General features: G+C 49.0%; 1 protein-coding gene across 2 annotated transcripts in view; it reads left to right on the plus strand.

Annotated features, from left to right (window-relative positions):
• The first annotated feature begins 606 nt into the window (after positions 1-606).
• The window catches only part of LOC105494816 (GCN1 activator of EIF2AK4), a 68,648-nt gene continuing 50,713 nt past the window's right edge, over positions 607-18,541 (plus strand). For both annotated transcript variants that reach the window (XM_011763680.2, XM_011763716.2), the window contains exons 1-7: positions 607-698; positions 4,904-5,006; positions 11,315-11,378; positions 11,933-12,064; positions 12,499-12,607; positions 17,637-17,735; positions 17,828-17,962. In XM_011763680.2, coding sequence (XP_011761982.1) covers positions 681-698; positions 4,904-5,006; positions 11,315-11,378; positions 11,933-12,064; positions 12,499-12,607; positions 17,637-17,735; positions 17,828-17,962 — 660 coding nt within the window. In that variant the 5' untranslated portion in view covers positions 607-680. The remainder of the gene's footprint in view (positions 699-4,903; positions 5,007-11,314; positions 11,379-11,932; positions 12,065-12,498; positions 12,608-17,636; positions 17,736-17,827; positions 17,963-18,541) is intronic.

Consider the following 18,541-nt stretch of genomic DNA (forward strand, 5'->3'; position numbering starts at 1 on the left):
AGGTCTGTGTCAAAGGTTTGAAAGTCACTGCTAACAGGGCCGACAACTAAGCTGTGAGGACCCTATTCTCTAAATTGCAGCCACATCTGCAAGTAGCCTCCTGCCTCAAAACTCCCAGCCTGGGGCATCCAGCATTTCCCCAGGGCAGGGGCCTCCTTCAGTTCTGAACCTTCCCTGATCTCCGTATCTACCCATGTTTGCTAACCCTGTACAAGTCATCCGTCAACTGAACTACAAACTGAGGACAAAAGACTAGTTCGCTGACTCTTTTACCTAGTTTTTAGTTCCTGCTATCTAGGAAGCAACACTTGTTTTTCTAAAGAACGTAGTCATCACTCAGGAAAGGCCCATGTAAGGCTGGCCCTGCGGGCTGGAAGTGGGTCAGGGGCTGCAAGGCGGGCTCATAGCGTTACACACGCGGGCTCACCACGTTACAAGCGCTAGTCTCCCACGAGGCGCCTGGGGCTGAAGAGAGGGCCCTGGGGAGGAGGCCTTGTGGCTCCGGCGCGGGCCAACTTCAAGCCCGTGATCCGGCTGCCCGGGCTGCAGCGGCCGCCGTCCCGCCCGGTGGCGCCAACCCGGGGCCCTGCCCCAGCTGTCTACCGGCCTCGCCCTGCCGCGTGGGCCTCGCTGTGACCCGGAAGCGCTCCGGAAGCGGTTCCGGAGTCAGCCCCGGCAGGATGGCGGCGGACACGCAGGTGAGGCGGGCGGCTGCGGGGCCAACGGGGCCAGGGACTGGGTGCGGATGGTGGCCGTCGGGTGGGGCCGCTCTCGCTCCTCGGCTTAGGGGCGCTGGGGGTGGTGGCCGTGGAGGGCGTAGTCTCGGGGCCGTCTCAGGCCGGACTCTCACGGCTGCGGGCTTGGCCTGGCCGGGGCGGCGCAGGCAGACCGCGAGCTAGAGGAGTCCGGGGCTCCCCTCTCGACTTCGGCAGCTGGAGCTCGGCGGGGCCTTTGCCCGACCCCGGAGTTGCAAAAGTTCACTTTACCGAGCCTCTGCTTCTTCTCTCCAAACCCCTCCGCTGTGAGCCCCGGGCCAACGCCAAGTCTTCGTTAAACTTTGTATTCAGCAGATGTTCTTTGAGTGTAGACTTTGGATTCATACAGATCTGGGCTTGAGTTCCTGCTCGTCGATTTCTGTGACATGCAAAACAAGTGACTTAACCCCGCCAAGTCTGCCTTTGCATCTATAAAATGAGGTTAAAACAATACTTACCTTAAAAGGTTGTTGTGAAGGTTCAGTGAGATAAAATAGGGCTTGATATCAGATACAGGGTTAGTGAAAAGAACTGTGTCCTGCCCAGGAAGAGTCTTGTCACCCTTGAGTGTTACCTGTGGGTACCTTGTACTTCAGGAAGGACTTGGGAAAACCTTTTCCTCCACCCAGTTGTGGTTATGTTTTCAGGTGAAAAGACATTGTTATGGGGCAGGGGAAAAACAGGTGTGTAAAGGACAGCTGGGCTGATTTGGGGTCTCCAGGGTGATGGGATTGATTTTTATGAGTAGGCCCAGAAAATGACCACTTAACTTGAACATTCAAAAAGACATTTATTGAGACTCTGGTATGCAGGTGGCTGATGTTCAGATTATGTTGTGCTGAATCCTAGAAAGAAAAGCTTAGTATGAGCGGGTTAGGGGAATACATGCTGAATATTTAACACTGATACTTGAGGAAGAATCTTCTCTAGAGCTGCATTGTCCAGTATGGCAGCCACATGGCTACTTAAGTTTGTTAAAATTAAATGAAATAAAAAAAATTCAGTTTTTGGCTGGGCATGGTGGCTCACCCTGTAATCCCAGCACTTTTGGAGGCCGAGGTGGATGGATCACCCTTGAGGTCAGGAGTTTTCGACCAGCCTGACCTATATGGCAAAACCCTGTCTCTACTAAAAATGCAAAAATTAGCTGGGTGTGGTGGTGCATGTCTGTAATTCCAGCTACTGAGGAGGCTGAGGCATGAGAATCGCTTGAACCGAGAGGCAGAGGTTGCAGTAAGCCAAGATTGCGCCACTGTGCTCCAGCCTGAGCAACAAGAGCGGGGACTCTGTCTCAAAAAAAACAAAAAAAAATTCGTTCTTCACTTCTACCAGCCACATTTCAGTGCACAGTTAGCTGCATGTAGCCAGTAGCTACTGCATTGGGTGATGCATGATAATGTTTCTGTATTTTATAATTTTTGTATTTTTAGTAGAGGGGGTTTCTCCATGTTGGCCAGGCTGGTCTCGATCTCCTGACCTCAGGTGATCCTCCCGCCTTGACCTCCCGAAGTGCTGGGATTACAGGCGAGTCACCATGCCCGGCCTGAGATTATTTTATTTTGTTTTTTGAGATCGAATTCCTCTCTAGGCTGGAGTGCAATGGCACAATCTCAACTCACTGCAACCTCCGCCTCCCAGGTTCAAGCAATTCTCCTGCCTCAGCTTCCCGAGTAGCTGGGATTACAGGCATGCGCCACCACGCCCGGCTAATTTTTGTAGTTTTTGTAGAGACAGGTTTCACCATGTTGGGCGGGCTGGTCTCAAAGTTCTGACCTCAAGCAGTCTGCCTGCCTCGGCCTCCCAAAGTGCTGGGATTACAGGCATGAGCCACCGTGCCTGACCTTGTCTTCAGTATTCTAAAGGAAAAGGATTTCAACCTAGAGTTCTGTATTTGGCCAGAACATTTTCATACTTGCAAGGAGTTTACAAAATGGAGGATGTGCTTCACCTAAACACAAGAAAGTACATGTTCAGGGTGATAAACTGTGCCCCAGCTGTAGAGGATCACATGCCTAATTGGGGCAGGTCAGAAAACTGGGAGAGATTTCCTTAGGAAGGTGGAATTTGATGGAATACCTGATCTGACTAAATGTACTGAGATTTAGACAAATGGCAAAAAGCTTGGGGTTTAATTATTTATAAGAACAGATTTAAAAAAAAAAAAAGTCAAACTGAAGCATGGTGGGAAAGGGTAATTATTAACACCAGGGACATAAAAAAGCTGGGAAGAATAAGAGTTTATTAAATGGATGTTGAATGCCCTTTACATATAATGTAATCACTGACTACTTACTTAGCCTATATCATGAAACTGGGGATTTCCACTGGGGAAATGGGGAGAGTGTGCGATGGGGTCAGAGCAGGAAAGGGAGCTGTGGTGGAAAGGTAGCAAAACTGAAAAATCAAGAAGCTCACGCAAGTTACCTCCATAGTTAGAGATACTTAGATATATGGAGGTAACTACCCAAATACCCACTAGATCAACCTAAGGGTTGTCCATGGAGAGTGAGGGGAAGGGACTGGTTTTTATGGCAGACCTCTCAGAACTTTTTGGTTTTGACTTATGTGTATCTATGACAAAATACTTTTTTTTTTTTTTGTGACGGAGTCTTGCTCTGTCGCCCAGGCTGCGGTGCAGTGGTGCGATCTTGGCTCACTGCAACCTCCGCCTCCCGGGTTCACGCCATTCTCCGGCCTCAGCCTCTTGAGTAGCTGGGACTACAGGTGCCCGCCACCACACCCGGCTAATTTTTTGTATTTTTAGTAGAGACGGGGTTTCACCGTGTTAGCCAGGATGGTCTCAATCTCTTGACCTCGTGATCTGCCCGCCTCGGCCTCCCAAAGTGCTGGGATTACAAGCGTGAGCCACCACACCCAGCCAAAAACAAAAGACATTTTAAAGTTAAAACAATACATCATTTACATAGAAGACAGTTTTGGACGTTGCCAATAGAATTATGGCAGGGATTTAAGCATGAAAAACTCAGCATTGTTTCATTTCTGCGTGTACACTTGCCTCTTATGCTACTGATAAGGCCTGCCTGTGAAATACCCTCAAAAGAAAAAGATGATGACCCCACTTTGTTAAGTTACATGAGCTTTATCATGCCCTGCTCTACGGCTTGTGAACCCACAGCCTGCCCACTTGGTAGCTTGTAGAATATTGCTCAGGAGCAGATTTTCAGGGATGTTTGCAAACTGCCCCCAGTCACTGGGTCTTATGCTTATGTCCCTACGCTGGGGACTGCATCTGTGGTAACTCGATGACTGTCGAAAGCTAAAGATTTGTTAGCATCAGTTTATAGACCTGTTTGTTTTCAAGGTTAGTTTCAAAAACGCAGGTGCTATGGCTCTCAATTCCACTCTGAGCAGTGACTTCCTCTCTAAAGTGGGGATGCTGATGCCTCCCTTGCAGGCTTATTGGTAGTAGTAGCCAACTTTATGCTTGGGATGAGAGTAGACGCCCCTTATACACAATCTCATTTAATCTCCGTAGCAGTCATATGAGGTAACTGCTATTGTCCGCATCTCGTAGATGAAAAAACTAAAGATCAGGGGAGTGACATTATTTGACTGTTTCCACAGCTAGTAAAAGGCAGAGCTGGGATCCAATCTCCTAACCTTTCACGTTTTAGCCAGTGTGCTTATCCTCTGCCAGCGAGTTGCCAGGACGCTGACATTCCCCTTACGGGGAGGTTAAAGTGAGATAACATAAAGGGAACATGCTTGGCATGTACTAGGCCCTTGCTAGGTTTTGGGTAGTTCTGAAGGGATATTTTCTGTTCAGAGGTCTTTGCCTTTCCTCTTATTGCCCAAGTTTAAGTAAGGTATATTGAGTTGTTGACTAGTTGAATTAAAGCAGTACATCTCAAGTGGGAGTGATTTTGCCTCCCAGGAGACATTTGACAGTGTCACAACTGGGGTGGGTGGGGGAGATGGGCTGCTACTGATGTCGAGTGGGTAGAGACCTGGAATGCTGCTAAAAACACAGCCCCCCACAACAAGAATTACCCGGCCCAAAATGTCTGAGTGGGGAGGTTGAGAAACCCCAGGTTAGAGAGATCCCTGAATTCTACACCCATCCCTCAACACAAACATTGTTTTATAGTCTGACTGGTGAAATTTTCTCTGTTGCTTGGCCTTCACAGGTTTCTGAGACACTAAAGCGTTTTGCAGGGAAGGTGACAACAGCCAGTGTAAAGGAACGGAGAGAAATCCTCAGTGAACTTGGGAAGTGTGTTGCTGGAAAAGGTATTTATTTGTCATCCATGTACCCTGGACAATATTCTTTTTTTTCTTTTTCTTTTTTTTTTTTAAGATGGAGTCTCGCTCTGTCGCCCAGGCTGGAGTGCAGGGACCGGATCTCAGGTCACTGCAAGCTCCGCCTTCCGGGTTTACGCCATTCTCCTGCCTCAGCCTCCCGAGTAGCTGGGATTACAGGCGCCCGCCACCTTGCCCGGCTAGTTTTTTTTTTTGAGACGGAGTCTCGCTCTGTCGCCCAGGCTGGAGTGCAGTGGCGCAATCTTGGCTCACTGCAAGCTCTGCCTCCCGGGCCCACGCCATTCTCCTGCCTCAGCCTCCCGAGTAGCTGGGACCACAGGTGCCTGCCACCACACCCGGCTAATTTTTTGTATTTTTAGTAGAGACGTGTTAGCCAGGAAGGTCTCCATCTCCTGACCTTGTGATCCGCCCGCCTCAGCCTCCCAAAGTGCTGGGATTACAGGCGTGAGCCACCACGCCCGGCTGTTTTTTGTATTTTTTTAGTAAAGACGGGGTTTCACCGTGTTCGCCAGGATGGTCTTGATCTCCTGACCTCGTGATCCGCCCGTCTCGGCCTCCCAAAGTGCTGGGATTACAGGCTTGAGCCACCGGGCCCGGCCTTTTTTTTCTTTTTTTTTGAGAGAGTCTCGCACTGTCGCCCTGGCTGAAGTGCAATGACATGATCTCAGCTCACTGCAACCTCCACCTCCTGGGTTCAAGCGATTCTCCTGCCCTCAGCCTCCCAAGTAGCTGGGATTACAGGTGCCCACCACCACACCTCGCTAATTTTTGTATTTTTAGTAGAGATGGGATTTCACTATGTTGGCCAGGCTGGTCTTGAATGACAGTGTTCCATATAAAAAATAAATTGCGTGTTTTTTTTTTTTTCTTTTCTTCTTCTTTTCGAGACAGAGTCTTATGATGTTGCCCAGGCTGGAGTGCAGTGGCATGCTCTCGGCCCACTACAACCTCCACCTTGCTGGTTCAGGTGATTCTCATGCTTCACCCTCCCCAGTAGCTGGGATTACAGGTGTGTACCATCACACCCAGCTAATTTTCGTATTTTTAATAGAGATAGGGTTTCACCATGTTGGCCAGGCTGGTCCTGAACTTCTGACCTCAAGTGATCCCCCTGCCTCGGCCTCTCAAGATGCTGGGATTTCAGGCATGAGCCACTGGGCCCAACTGAAATTGTTTCTTTAGAACCATGGCCTTGGCTAGGCACGGTGGCTCACGCCTGTAATCCTAGCACTTTGGGAGGCTGAGGTGGGCAGATCACAATGTCAGGGGTTTGAGACCAGCCTGGCCAACATGGTGAAACCCCGTCTCTACTAAAAAAAAAAAAATACAAAAATTAGCCAGGTGTGGTGGTGTGCACCTGTAATACCAGCTACTCGGGAGGCTGAGGCAGGAGAATTGCTTGAACCCAGGAGGTGGAGGTGGCAGTGAGCCGAGGTTGTGCCACCGCACTCCAACCTGGGCAACAGAGTGAGACTCTGTCTCAAAAAAAAAAAAAAAAAAGCCCAGGTGCAGTGGCTCACGCCTGTAATCCCAACACTTTGGGAGCTGAGGCGGGTGGATCATGAAGCCAGGAGTTCGAAACCAGCCTGACCAACATGGTGAAACCCCGTCTCTACTAAGAACACAAAAATTAGCTGGGCATGGTGGCACGCATCTGTAATCCCAGCTACTCAGGAGGCTGAGGCAGGAGAATTGCTCGAACCTGGGAGGCAATGGAGGTTGCAGTGAGCTGAGATTGTGCTCCTGCACTCCAGCCTGGGTGACAGAGCAAGACTCCGTCTCAAAAAAAAGAACCATGGTCTTCTTCCCCTCTTCCTGCACAACTTCTGCCTTTACTTTATTTCCTTGCTATAACGTGAATTGAAACAGTTAAAACTTTTGGGTTAGTGGAGAGTTTATCTGTTCAGGTGTGAAAGCTATTTACACTTTTAACCATTTTCATTGGAAATATTTTAAAAAGATAGCTAAAATCTTTCTCAGGTAGTATACTGAGTATAACAATTTTTTTTTTTTTTGAGTTGGAGTCTCACTCTGTCGCCCAGGCTTGGGTGCAGTGGCGCAATCTCGGCTCACTGCAAGCTCTGCCTCCCAGGTTCACGCCATTCTGCCTCAGCCTCCTGAGTAGCTGGGACTACAGGTGCCTGCTAATTTTTTGTGTTTTTAGTAGAGATGGGGTTTCACTGTGTTAGCCAGGATGGTCTTGATCTCCTGACCTCGTGATCTGCCCACCCCGGCCTCCCAAAGTGCTGGGATTACAGGTGTGAGCCACCGCCCCCGACCAAAAATATTTCGTTTATGACTTGGGATATCATTTTTCCCAATCTGTGTTCCATGGAATTCAGCAACATGGTAGTAGGTGATTGTCCAATAAATAAAGGATTCCAAGATCAAATAAGTTGGGAGAGGTTTTTGTTTTTTTTGTTTTTTTGTGAGACAGAGTCTTGCTTTGTCACCCAGCCTGGAGTGCTGTGGCACAACTTCGGCTCACTGCAACCTCCGCCTCCTGGGTTCAAGTGATTCTCCTGCCTCAGCCTCCTGAGTAGTTGGGATTACAGGCACATGCCACCATGGCCAGCTAATATTTGTATTTTTAGTAGAGATGGGATTTCACCATGTTGGCCAGGCTGGTCTCGAACTCCTGACCTCAGGTGATCCGCCCGCCTCGGCCTCCAAAAGTGCTGGGATTACAGGCGCGAGGCACTGCACCCAGCCTAGAGGTCATGTTTTTGATGCCCTCTTGGAATATTCACAGCAGCATGTTTTCATTTTATTAAGCTTTCTTGAATCCAGTGTTTTCTTTGAACCTCTTTTTTGCTGAAAATCTGTTCAGGGTCCGGGGAACTCATTTTGGGGAATGCTGAATATATCTAATTATCCTGATCTGCACCATAACCAAGGGATAGCTCTATGACTTATTAGAGTAAGACCATTTTACCTTCACTCAATAAATTCTAGGTTTTTTTTTTTTTTTTCATTTCTTTTGGTGTGTTTGTTTTTACTGTATAGCATTGGTTCTCAAAGTGTGGTTCCTGGACAGGCAACATCAGCATCATCTTGGAACTTGTTAGAAATAAAAATTCTCAGCTCCAATGGAGCAACTCAAATCAGAAATCCTGGAGGTGCTGTAATGCCAGCTACTTGGGAGGTTGAGAGGTAGGAGGATCGCTTGAGCCCGGGAGGTTGAGGCTGTAGTGGTCCATGATTGTGCCACTGCTTTCCAGCCTGGGTGACAGAGCGAGACCCTGTGTCTAAATAAATAAATAAATAAATAAATAAATAAAAGGTTGAGCACAGAACCCAGTTATCTGTGTTTTAACAAGTCCTTTAAGTGATTCCTATGTTGACTAAAGTTTGAAAATCATGGCCATGGCTGGGCTCGGTAGCTCACACCTATAATCCCAGCACTTTAGGAGGCCAAGGAGGATGGATCACCTGAGGTCAGGAGTTTAAGACCAGCCTGGCCAACATGGTGAAACCCCATCTCAACTAAAAATACAAAAAAATTAGCTGGGCGTGGTGGTGGACACCTGTAATCCCAGTTACTTAGGGAGGCTGAGGCAGGAGAACTGCTTGAACCCGGGAGGCGGAGGTTGCAGTGAGCTGAGATTGCGCCATTGCACTCCAGCCTGGGCGACAAGAGCGAAACTGTGTTTCGAAAAAAAGAGAAAGAAAATCATGGTCATGGCCGGGCGCGGTGGCTCAAGCGTGTAATCCCAGCACTTTGGGAGGCCGAGGCGGGCGGATCACAAGGTCAGGAGATCGAGACCATCCTGGCTAACACGGTGAAACCCCGTCTCTACTAAAAAATACAAAAAACTAGCCGGGCGAGGTGGCGGGCGCCTGTAGTCCCAGCTACTCGGGAGGCTGAGGCAGGAGAATGGCGTGAACCCGGGAGGCGGAGGCTGCAGTGAGCTGAGATCCGGCCGCTGCACTCCAGCCTGGGTGACAGAGCAAGACTCTGTCTCAAAAAAAAAAAAAAAAAAAAAAAAAAAAAGAAAATCATGGTCATATAAATTGGGCCTCCCTTTCTGTCCACCGTTACTTCCTATTTGTACCACTTCACCCAGCTTCTCATTTGCTGCTTCTGACCTACTTATGCCTAGTAAGATACCCAGGCTTGTAAACTTGCTGTTTGTGAGCGTCTCAGAGATTCTCTTGTGTGTTAATGCTTCAATGCATGAGTTTTATGGAATCCTCAAAGGTTTTTCTGGTCACTTTCCCAGCAGAGCTCCCTAGTTAGAAAAGACAGCCATGTGATACCAATCTTTCCGGTCACAGGCCTCTAGTGCAGCAGTCAGTGATGAAGGGCTCAGACAGGCTGTGCCAGTTACAGGTTCTGTGACCTGCTTCAAGTTACTTCACCTCTCTGAGCCTGGTTTTTTGCTTTAAACGTGGAGATAGCAGTAGTACTTCCCTGATAGGTAGGAGTAAATGTAACGCATTGTCTGGCTATGGTAAGCTCACAGTGTACATTAGCTGTTGTTATTGTCATTGTCTTAGCCACAGCCTGTTTCTGGCCCCAGTCATTCTTTTCCCCAGTTAGTGAAATAGCCCCAAATCACATGGACCAATGCAGTGGTCAGAGCCCTGGGGAAACTGCGTCCCTGTACCTCATTCATTTCCTTTCCATCATTCAGGTGCCTGAAGTGTGAGGAATGGTATGGACCTCCTGCTCTCAGGTTCCTCCTACACCCAGCATAAGTCTGTCTTACACTGCAGGTTAAATTTCCTCCTCCTCAGAAGCTTCTCCCTTTTGTTTGCATGCTTCACTGTGGCATGCAGTACTTGTCACAGGTTAACTTTCCAACATTATTGAGCACTCTTTTTTTTTTTTTGAGATGGGGCTCGCTCTGTCTCCCGGCCTGGAGTGCAGTGGCGCCATCTCTGCTCACTGCAGCCTCCACCTCCTGGGTTCAAGCGATTCTCCTTCAGTCTCTTGAGTAACTGGGATTACAGGCATGTGCCACCATGCCCAGGTAATTTTTGTATTTTTAGGAGAAACTGGGTTTCGCCGTGTTGGCCAGGCTGGTCTCAAACTCCTGGCCTCAAGTTATCCTCCCACCTTGGCCTCCCAAAGTGCTGGGATTGCAGGTGTGAGCCACTGTGCCCAGCCATATTAAACACTCTTGTTCAACCGAGAGTTGAACTCTTTCTACCCAGAGTTAGTGTATCTGTTTCACTCCAGAGTTAGGGTGTATCTATTTCACTCTGACTGGCTGGCTTGGTTTCCCGTTACTTGGTTTCTTCATTTAAAAATGGGCTTCATCCACGCGTCGTGGCTCACCTGTAATACTAGCACTTTGGGAGGCTGAGGTGGGTGAATCACGAGATCAGGAGTTTGAGACCAGCACTGCCAACATGGTGAAACCCCGTCTCTACTAAAAATACAAAAATTAACTGGGTGTGGTGGTGTGCACTTATAGTCGCAGCTACTCGGGAGGCTGAGGCAGAAGAATCGCTTGAACCTGGGAGGCGAGGTTGCAGTGAGCCAAGATCGCACCACTGCACTCCAGCCGGGGCGGTAGAGCGATACTCTGTCTGAAAAATAAAAGCGGCGGGGGTGGGGGGGCTTGATAACAGTGCCTACCTTATATGGATTAAGTGAGTTAATGTGTATAAATTATCTAGAGCAAGATCTGGCATCTTGTTAGCACTAAGAGCTGGGGTGTTATTAGTCCTCCTCTTTTCTTCCTTATGTGTTCTGAATGGGTATTATGCCTTCTTAATCCTGCACTCCACATGTATCTCCCTCTCTTTCCATTTTTCCACAGCCTCCTAATCTGTCAGACCAAGCTTATGTGTCCTTCAGACTTTCAGAAACTCTCCAGTTATAGGTGTTCTTCCCTCTTCTGGTCCCTCATAGTACTTCAATGTTGTACTGTTTTTAAAACTGTTTATTAGAATGTGTGTAAAGAAAGGTACACCTCCTAATCAAACAGCTCACTGATTCATCACATATTAAACACCAGTATAACCAGCACCCAGTTCAAGTAGAATCATTCCAGCACTCCTGAACCTCCACTTGATGGCATGTGAGGTTTCAAGGCCACTTGTATTTTCTTAGTTTCATTCATTTAGCAAATGTCTACCCAAAGCTTTTCTGTGCCAGGCATTTTCCTAGAGTCCTGTTTTGTTGTTGCTTTTTCCTCTTGGGGAGGAAAGTCTTAAATATATGGGGAGTGCCCAGTGGGCTGAGATCGTGTCTGGCAGGATACCTGACTCCAGCAGCTTATCAAGTCATTTTTATTGACTAATCTCTGTGTAATCTTTGGTTTCAGATCTGCCAGAGGGAGCAGTGAAGGGGCTCTGTAAATTGTTCTGCTTGACTCTGCATCGATACAGGTGAGTCCCAGCCAAACAGAGAGGGGATTTAGGATAGTGGTTAGAGCCCAGGTTAGAGCCAGACGGCCTGGTGCCAAATCTGGGCTATATCACGTCCTAGCTGTTAGATCCTGGGCAAGTTACTTAACCTCTCTGTGCCTCAGTTTCTTTGTCTGCAGAATGGGGATGATGCCATTCTCTATCTCATGGGTGGTTGGTAGTAAGCATGAGGTGCTTGGAACAGTTGCCTGCTGTGCCATAGTGGTCAGTGTGTGTATGCTGCCATTAGTCATGTGTGTTAAATCGCCTGGCCTACTTTGAGACCCTTATAACTGCTCCATAAATGTAGGTGCTGCCCTTACACACTCCATGGCTTATATGCGCTTATGAGATACTTTTAGAACTCTAGGAGGAGGTGAGTTTATCTAGTTATTTCCTAATCCCTCCTCTGTGATCCACTGGAATATGGTGTGATCACTTTCTCCTGAGAAAGACCAGTGCATGGCCTGAGCAGCCTTGCCCCTGCCTCTGCCTGGGGTCTGCATGTTCACCTTTCCCTTTGCCTCTCCCCCTAGAGATGCAGCCTCCCGCAGGGCCTTGCAGGCAGCCATCCAGCAGTTGGCTGAGGCCCAGCCAGAAGCCACTGCTAAGAACCTTCTACACTCTCTGCAGTCTTGTGGTATAGGCTCCAAAGCAGGTGTTCCCAGGTAAGAGGTAAAAGTTGTGGCCCCTTGAGAATTGGTAGAGTCCTGCTCAGGAGAAGCTGATGCAGTTGACCGTGCCCCAGAGGGAGGAGCCAGGATGGCAAGCCTAGTGGAGAAAACCACTTTCCGGAGGAGCAGGGTTGGGAAACAGTGGAAGCAAGGCCATTTTGAGGGGAACCAGTTGCCCACCAGGCCCCTAATGGTAGAAGCCGTCTGTTTGTTTTATATAGTTGTCAGTGCCAAGAGATGGGAGTCTGGCCACTGAAACCTGGACTCCTTGTTCTGAATTGCCACAGATGGTTTGTGGGGAACTGGTTCCAGTTCTGTTCCATGAGGTCAAGGGAGGGTCCTGCATTACCAGGCGGGGCCTTAGGGACAGTGTTTGTCCTCAAGGTGGAGGCTGCTGCTCTGAACTCACCCTCTACTCTGCTCTGCAGTAAGAGCAGTGGCTCTGCCGCCTTGCTGGCCTTGACCTGGACCTGCCTCCTGGTGCGCATTGTCTTTCCGTCGAGAGCCAAACGACAAGGAGACATCTGGAACAAACTGGTAGGTTCCCTGCGTCTCTGAAGTAGCAAGGATCAGCTTTCTGCCAGGAGTTAGGGCGTGTTTCAGCACCTCCTTGGTGCCAGGTGCTTTTCTGGGTGCTGGGTGACCAGACACTGAGTTGTTCCGAGTCGTGTGGCTTTGGTGGATGGCCATGAGTGCTTCATAATCACATTCCTTGGTGTATTAGACATTTTGGAGCTTCTCTGTCAGGCGTGGTGCTAGGCACTGGAATTGCAGTGATGGACAACAGAAACGAGGCCCTTGATTTCATGGCATGTGTGGAAGCCGTGACAGGCCAGAGTTGGGAAGACAGTCAAAAAGCAACTAGACTAGAAAATATCATAGTATAGGCCGGGCGCGGTGGCTCAAGCCTGTAATCCCAGCACTTTGGGAGGCCGAGACGGGCGGATCACAAGGTCAGGAGATCGAGACCATCCTGGCTAACACGGTAAAACCCTGTCTCTACTAAAATACAAAAAAAATTAGCCGGGCGAGGTGGCGGGCGCCTGTAGTCCCAGCTACTCGGGAGGCTGAGGCAGGAGAATGGCGTGAACCCGGGAGGCGGAGCTTGCAGTGAGCTGAGATTCGGCCACTGCAGTCCAGCCTGGGCAACAGAGCCAGACTCCGTCTCAAAAAAAAAAAAAAAGAAAAAAAAAGAAAATATCATAGTATAAATCCTCTTGGTTTTTTTCTGGCTAATCATTCCATTCCCTGTGTTTGATTTCAGTGTTGAACTGGTGAATGGAATGGATTTCTTGTCTTGGTTTTGGTTCTTACATTCCCTCCTTCCATTCTCTACCTGCTTCTTCCACATTCTCTTCTTTTTCTTTCCACATGTCTGCTCAGCAGGTTGGGAGGTGAGCAGAGCAGACATGTGCCTGGATACCTGGATAGGCTTAGTGTAGGTCATGAGGAGTGTTTTTTTTTTTTTTTTTTTTGAGACGGAGTCTTGTTCTCTTGCCCAGGCTGGAGTGCAGTAGTGTGGTGTTGGCTCACTGCAAGCTCCACCTCCTGGGTTCAAGCGATTCTCCTGCCTCAGCCTCCCGAGTAGCTGGGATTACAGAAGCCTGCCACCCTGCCTGGCTAATTTTTTTGTATTTTTAGTGGAGACAGGGTTTTTCCATGGTGGCCAGGCTGGCCTTGAAGTCCTGACCTCAGATGATCCGCCTGCCTTGGCCTCCCAAAGTGTTGGGATTACAGGTGTGAGCCACTTTGCCTGGCCTTGTTTTTTTTTTTTTTTTTTTTGGAGACGGAGTCTCGCTCTGTCGCCCAGGCTGGAGTGCAGTGGCCAGATCTCAGCTCACTGCAAGCTCCGCCTCCTGGGTCTACGCCATTCTCCTGCCTCAGCCTCCCGAGTAGCTGGGACTATAGGCGCCCGCCACCTCGCCCAGCTAGTTTTTTGTATTTTTTTAGTAGAGACGGGGTTTCACTGTGTTAGCCAGGATGGTCTCGATCTCCTGACCTCGTGATCCGCCCGTCTCGGCCTCCCAAAGTGCTGGGATTACAGGCTTGAGCCACCGCGCCCGGCCAGTTGCAAGGATCTGATTCTTATCCATGAGACTTGGCTGAGTCACTTAACTTCTGAGCCCATTTCCTCATTTGCAAAGTGGGAAAGAAAATACTACCCACCCTGTCCGCCTTGAAGAGTTGTTGTATAAGGCCAGGTTTAGTTGAGGGTTGAGATGGCTGTGGAAACTGGAGAGTCTCATGCAGGTAGGTGCCAGTGATGACCAGCCTTAGGAAACACAAGTACCTCTCCATGAAGCAACCTGCTAGTTAGATAGAGGGTGGCAACCCCAGTAGCTTAACCAGCACAGCTCTGGGGACAAGCATAGAGTGGCTATCAGTATAATTGATGGATGATGGATTAGAATGCTGAAACCTTGAGGGTCAAGGATTATGTATTATTGTGAGCTCGGACTCTCTTGGATCCCCTTCAGGGCATGGGTGTCATTGTTACCAAAAGCCTCCTTGTGAGAGGGGCAAGCTCATTGGCTTATCTCCACTGAGTGGTTTTTTGGAGAAACTGAGTCTGATTCTGTCACTCAGGTTGGAATGTAATGTCGCAATCTCGGCTCACTGCAACCTCTGCCTCCTGGGTTCAAGCAATTCTCCACCCTCAGCCTCCTGAGTATAACTGGGACTATATGTGTATGCCACCACACCTGGCTAATTTTTGTATTTTTAGTAGAGGTTGGGTTTCGCCATGTTGGCCAGGCTAGTCTCAAACTCCCGACCTCAGGTAATCTGTCTGTCTCAGCCTCCCAAAGTGCAGGGATTACAGGTATACGCCATTGTGCCTAGTCTACTTTTAAAAAAAATGTTAAAAATTATTTTTACATACCATGATTCTGCAGATTTTTTTTTTTTTTTTTTTTTTTTGAGACAAAGATCTTGCTCTGTCACCCAGGCTGGAGCACAGTGGCATGATCTCGGCTCACTGCAGCCTTGACCTCCTGGGATCAAGTGATCCTTCTATTGCAGCCTCCTGAGTAGCTGGGGCTACAGGCATGCTGGTGTATGCCTGGCTAATTTTTGTGTTTTTTTAGAGATGGGGTTTTCTTTCGTTGCCCAGGTTGGTCTTGAACTCCTGGGCTCAAGGGAACCACCTGCTTTGGTCTTCCGAAGTGCTGGGTTTATAGGCGTGAGCCACCATGCCCAGCCAGTAATCCTTTCTATACCACACTGTATATAGGGAATCTTCTGTTGTTTATGGTTTTTTATCGTTACTAACAGTGCTGCAATGAATTACCTTGTACATATGCCATTTTGTATATGTGCAAACAGAATTTATCAGCATTGGTTTCATTTTTTTTTTTTTTTTTAAGACGTAGCCTCGCTCTGTCGCCCAAGCTGGAGTGCAGTGGCACGATCTCGGCTCACTGCAAGCTCCGCCTCCCGGGTTCACGCCATTCTCCTGCCTCAGCCTCCCGAGTAGCTGGGACTACAGGCGCCCGCCACCACGTCCGGCTAATTTTTTGTATATTTAGTAGAGACGGGGTTTCGCCGTATTAGCCAGGATGGTCTTGATCTCCTGACCTCGTGATCCACCCACCTCGGCCTCCCAAAGTGCTGGGATTACAGGCGTGAGCCACCACGCCCGGCCCGTTTTTTTATTGTTAACTAACAGTGCTGCAATGAATAACCTTGTACATATGCCATTTTGTATATATGCAGATGGAATTTATTAGCATTGCTTTCACAAGCGTATCTGTTTTCTTTTTCTTTTTTGAGACAGAGTCTTGCTCTGTCGCCCAGGCTGGAGTGCAGTGGCGCGATCTTGGCTCCCTGCAAGCTCCGCCTCCCGGGTTCACGCCATTCTCCTGCCTCAGCCTCCCGAGTAGCTGGGACTACAGGCGCCTGCCACCTTGCCCGGATAATTTTTTGTATTTTTAGTAGAGACCGTGTTAGCCAGGATGGTCTCGATCTCCTGACCTCGTGATCCGCCTGTCTCGGCCTCCCAAAGTGCTGGGATTACAGGCATGAGCTACCACGCCGGCCATCTGTTTTCTTTTCTTTCTTTTTTTTTTTTTTGAGACTGAGTCTCGCTCTGTCATCCAGGCTGGAGTGCAGTAGCGCAATCTCGGCTCACTGCAAACTCCACCTCCTGGGTTCACGCCATTCTCCTGCCTCAGCCTCCTGAGTAGCTGGGACTGTAGGTGCCCACCACCACGCCCAGCTAATTTTTGTATTTTTAGTAGCAATGGGGTTTCACCATGTTGGCCAGGATGGTCTCGATCTCTTGACCTTGTGATCCGCCTGCCACAGCCTCCCAAAGTGTTGGGATTACAGGCGTGAACCATTGCACCTGGCCTTTTTTTTTTTTTTTTTTTTTTTGAGGTGGAATTTCGCTCTTGTTGCCCAGGCTGGAGTGCAATGGTGTGATCTCAGCTGACCGCAACCTCCGCCTCCTGGGTTCAAGCGATTCTCCTGCCTTAGCCTCCCGAGTAGGTGGGATTACAGGCATGCGCCACCACGCCCGGCTAATTTTGTGTTTTTAGTAGAGACGGGGTTTCTCCATGTTGGTCAGGCTGGTATTGAACTCCCGACCTCAGGTGATCCGCCTGCCTTGACCTCCCAAAGTGCTGGGATTACAGGTGTGAGCCACTAGGTCCGGCAGCCTCTGAGATTTTTTTAGTCGAGGACCTATTATGTATGTCAATCTGGGTTGGACGGTGTGAACTCCATGCAGTTCGAATCGCCATATCAAGCTGCACTTCTGTATTCACAGTGCTCAGCATAGAGCCTGCCATGTAGTCAGTGGTCAGTAAGTATTTGTGGAATTAATGAAGGACAGGTCAAGGCAGATACGAAGTAAATGAGACAGGACCCTTATTCTTTTCCTGGATGGCACTTAAACCTCACTGAAATTGTATATTCATTTGTGTATTTATTTGTTTAATATCATTTCTTTTCCTCTGAATTCTAAGGTACATGAAAGCAGGAACTGGCTGGGCACAGTGGCTCACGCCTGTAATCACAGCACTTTGGGAGGCCGAGGCGGGCAGATCACGAGGTCAAGAGATCGAGACTCTCATGGCCAACGTGGTGAAACCTTGTCTCTACTAAAAATACAAAAATTAACTGAGCGTGGTGGCACGCATCTGTAGTCACAGCTACTTGGGAGACTGAGGCAGGAGAATCACTTGAACCTGGGAGGTGGAGGTTGCAGTGAGCTGAAATTGTGCCACTGCACTCCACCCTGGTGACATAGCGAGACTCTGTCTTAAAAAAAAAAAAAGCAGGGACCATATCTGTCTTACTCCCCTTGTGCCTTCATTGTCTGACTCATAATAGGTGATCACCAAATACTTATTAAATGAACCCTAGCGGGAACAGTGTCGTTAAAGGACAGAACTAAATGTGTGAGGTGGAGGGAGGAGGATCTGGCTGGAGTTGAGTGGGAGAAGCTGAGTGGAGATGAAGTCAGGATTTGGAGGGGCTGATGGAGGTCTTTGCAGGCTTTGAGGGCCATGGGACCCTCAATCTCGTGTCCCATCTTGACCTGAGTCTTTCCTGGTCCTGGCAGGTGGAAGTGCAGTGCCTGCTCTTGCTGGAGGTGCTGGGTGGCTCCCACAAGCACGCCGTGGATGGTGCTGTGAAGAAACTCACGAAGCTGTGGAAAGAGGTGACAGGACTGCAGGGGCTGGCGGGCATTGCTTCTTCCATGCCACTCCCCCACTGCCATCTTATACACCTGCCTGGCACTTTCCTCTTTAGAACCCCGGGCTGGTGGAACAGTACTTGTCAGCCATTCTCAGCCTAGAGCCCAACCAGAACTATGCCAGCATGCTGGGGCTGCTGGTGCAGTTCTGCACGAGCCACAAGGAGATGGACGTGGTCAGTCGGCACAAGGCAAGTGCCAAGGCAGAGTGACTGTGGGTTTGCTACGCTGGGAATGTTGGGAGTTTGCTGGAGGGAAGGAATGGGAACCTGCTTTGCCCTGGTGACCCTAGCTGTTGACCTCATCTGAAACTTGTTGATTTTCTCATGTAAGACTCTGGCCTTTTGCCATGATACATGAACTTTTAGGAGTTGGAAAGTTTCCCTTCTGTTTCTGGCTTGGGTGATAGTTTGCTTGTTCATGCAGTCACTTACTTATCCCAGTTCAGTGGCTGCCATGTTCTAGGCACTGTGCCCGGTGTTGGGGGTACACCAGCGAGTAAGGGAGCTATGACCCCTGCCCCCATGGAACTGAGTCTGAGAAACTGACATTAAACAGATAGTCTAGTTAATTATAACTAGTATGTGCTACAAAGGGAAAGTGTGAGAAGCTGTGAGACTCCACAACGGAAGGACCTGATTTAGGCTGTGGGTCAGAGAACACATCTCTGTAAAGAAGGAACTTTGAGAGTGAAGAGGAATTAGCAAGGTCAAGAGGTGAGGCAGAGCATTTTGGGCAGAGAAAGCCTGTGGGCAGGAACAGAGAGGAGG

Source organism: Macaca nemestrina, chromosome 10 (genome assembly GCF_043159975.1).
Source record: "Macaca nemestrina isolate mMacNem1 chromosome 10, mMacNem.hap1, whole genome shotgun sequence".
NCBI lineage: Eukaryota > Metazoa > Chordata > Mammalia > Primates > Cercopithecidae > Macaca > Macaca nemestrina.